Raw genomic sequence first — 2526 nt, 5'->3', positions numbered from 1 at the left:
CAAGGAAAATGTTTTGCAATGTGTGGAAATTCTGGCTTTGGGTTTTTGGTACTCAAAGATTAAAGAGAAGCAGGATGGAGCAGTTCTTTTGATTCACACTTGATCGAGTGAACTCTGAGAAGGGAGCTGTATGTGGGAATTACCATGGAAGCAAAAAATAATAAAAATCACTTCTGGCTCAACCAAGCAAAATGCTGTGATTCTTCACTTTAACTCCTCTTGCTTTGTTGGCATTGGGAATTTGCATTCATGCATGTCAGCAAACGAAGCTGAAAAATCTACCCTTAATATAGAGAGGACACACATACATGAGTTTATTAAGATGTAGATACAGACACCAGCTTTGGAGACATCCAGTTTAGGATTGACCACAGGTTTTGTCAGTTAGTGGAGAGAAACTAAAAACCACAAAACCAAAGTCACTGCCATAGAGTGATTTCCAACACATAGAAATCCTCTAGGGCACAGTAGAACTGCTCAACAGGGATTCTCTTGGACTGCAAGGTCAGCTGTTCAAAACCAGCTGCTCCGTGGGAGAAATGGGCTTTCTATGCCCGTCAACATTTACAGTCACAAAACCCGTAAGGGTGATTTTACACTGTATTATTAGGTGGCTAGGAGTCAGAATCGACACGATAACAGTGCGGTTTTTACTTATGGGGATGCTGTGGCTGTAAATCCTTATGTAAGCAGACTACCTCACCCTTATTCTGCAAAGTGGTTGGTGGGTTCAAATTGTCTTCTCAGCTACCCTACTTTGATACCAACGCTCCTGAAGAGAAGACAGCTATTCTAAATCAGTTTCTTCATTTGAAGAGAAGTGGTAATCGATGGTGTGGATTGTTGTGAGGAATGTGCCCTGCCTGCAGGGTTTTATGTACAGTAGGAAGTGCCTGATGAAATATTACCTAATTTCTTAGTGGTGAAGCTGGAGATGAATAAGAGCATCAGCGAAGCCCTGGTGGCCCGGTGGTTATGCATTGGGCTGCAATCCCAAAGGTCTTCAGTTCGGAACCAACAGCCATTCCGCGGGAGAAAGATGGGTCTTATAACTGCCGTAAACAGTGGCAGTCTAGGAAACTCACTTGGAGACTAAAGCCCTGTCCCATAGGGTCGCTATGACATCGACTCGGTGGTAGTAAAAGCATCAACCTTCGGGGAGGGGAAAAAAGGAAAATGAGCTGATTCCGGGAACCCTAGAGGAAAGCGAATTTTGGGAATGATGAGGGCAACAAATGTATAGGTGTGCTTTACACAATCGATCTATGTATTGTGATGAATTGGTAGCCTAACAGAACGGTCCTATATGTTTTCTATGCTGATAGCCTGTTTTTTTCTGCTAGTTAGCAGCTGGGCCCTTAATTATCTCACCACCAGGACTTCTAACCCTACCTTAATGAATGTTGGATCTAATAATGGACACAATGACAAAATCTGCCTTGTACAAATGAGTAGGCAAAACTGGGCTTGAAACTGAGAACCCTCCGCACAGATATAAAAATGATCTGGGAAACCACTAAGCCACGGTACCTGATGCAGTGCATGCTCTGTCACAACTGCTTTTGTCTCCACATCCCAAATCTTCACAGTCCCGTCATCTGAGCTGGTGGCACAGAGGTTGTATTGACCCGGGTGGTGAGAAAATGTGAAGCCAGAGACCCTTTCGGTGTGTCCTACCAGCTCCCCTACGACTTCAAGCAAAATGAGATTCCAGGTTAATACAGAACCACCCAAGATTCCTAGCAGATTAAAAACCCTAGTTAGCTGATGAGTGAGCAGCTGCTCTGGAATGAATCACCCCAGGGTCTAACTCTACCAAGAAGAGTCCAGAGTTCCCAATCAGGAACCTTCTGTGTCAGGTGATTTCACACAAATCATTTTGTCTCTGCTCTCTGAGCCTGTCTTCCCAACTGTCAATTTCTCATTTACATTGCTGACCCTCATTTACAAATTGAGGGGCAGCTCAAATGAAGAATGTCAACGTGCTTTTCATTTAGATCTGGCCAGGGTCGTTTGAAACAGAGGACCAAATCCAAACTGCCATCGAGTCAATTCTGACTCACAGCGACAGAACAGAATGGCTCCCGGTGAGTTTCTGACGCTGTACGCCTCTACCTCGTTTCCCTCCCGCTGAGCAGCTGGTGGGTGGATTCAAACTGTTGACCTTGTGGATAGCAGCCCAACATGGAACCAGTAAGCCACCAGGGCTCCTTTAAGATGGAGGACGTGGCGTGTTACATGCCAAGGCACATTCAAACCCTAGTTTGGAGCCAGAATGCATTTGGCTCACCCTACTTATTTTACAGAAACACGGTTTACAAACTACACGATCTGGATTAGGGCCTGCACGTGTACGCAGCCTGTAAGCCCAGAAGGCTCCCAGGCGGCCCCGGGCTGGAGATAGATGGGAGCGTGAATGTCATAAAAACCCTAGGCAATGCTAACTTCTCGGGGAGCGTGTGCTCCCACGTGCGAGCGCCAGAAGGCGGGACCGCCGGGCCAGGGTGCAGCTCCCTCCAGGAGACC

The 2526-nt window shown here is 46.3% G+C and overlaps 1 protein-coding gene across 1 annotated transcript in view; it reads right to left on the bottom strand.

Annotated features, from left to right (window-relative positions):
- Window positions 1-2526, bottom strand: part of LOC123521042 (gem-associated protein 5-like) — a 13225-nt gene that overhangs the window by 7880 nt on the left and 2819 nt on the right. The window contains exon 2 of the mRNA XM_045284707.1: window positions 1531-1691. Within this exon, the coding sequence (XP_045140642.1) occupies window positions 1531-1691 (161 nt within the window). The remainder of the gene's footprint in view (window positions 1-1530; window positions 1692-2526) is intronic.

Source organism: Echinops telfairi, unplaced genomic scaffold, assembly GCF_000313985.2.
Source record: "Echinops telfairi isolate 266 unplaced genomic scaffold, ASM31398v2 ScPeMD7_7469;HRSCAF=8507_0, whole genome shotgun sequence".
Classification (NCBI taxonomy): Eukaryota; Metazoa; Chordata; class Mammalia; order Afrosoricida; family Tenrecidae; genus Echinops; species Echinops telfairi.
This window is presented reverse-complemented; position numbering and strand designations above follow the sequence as displayed.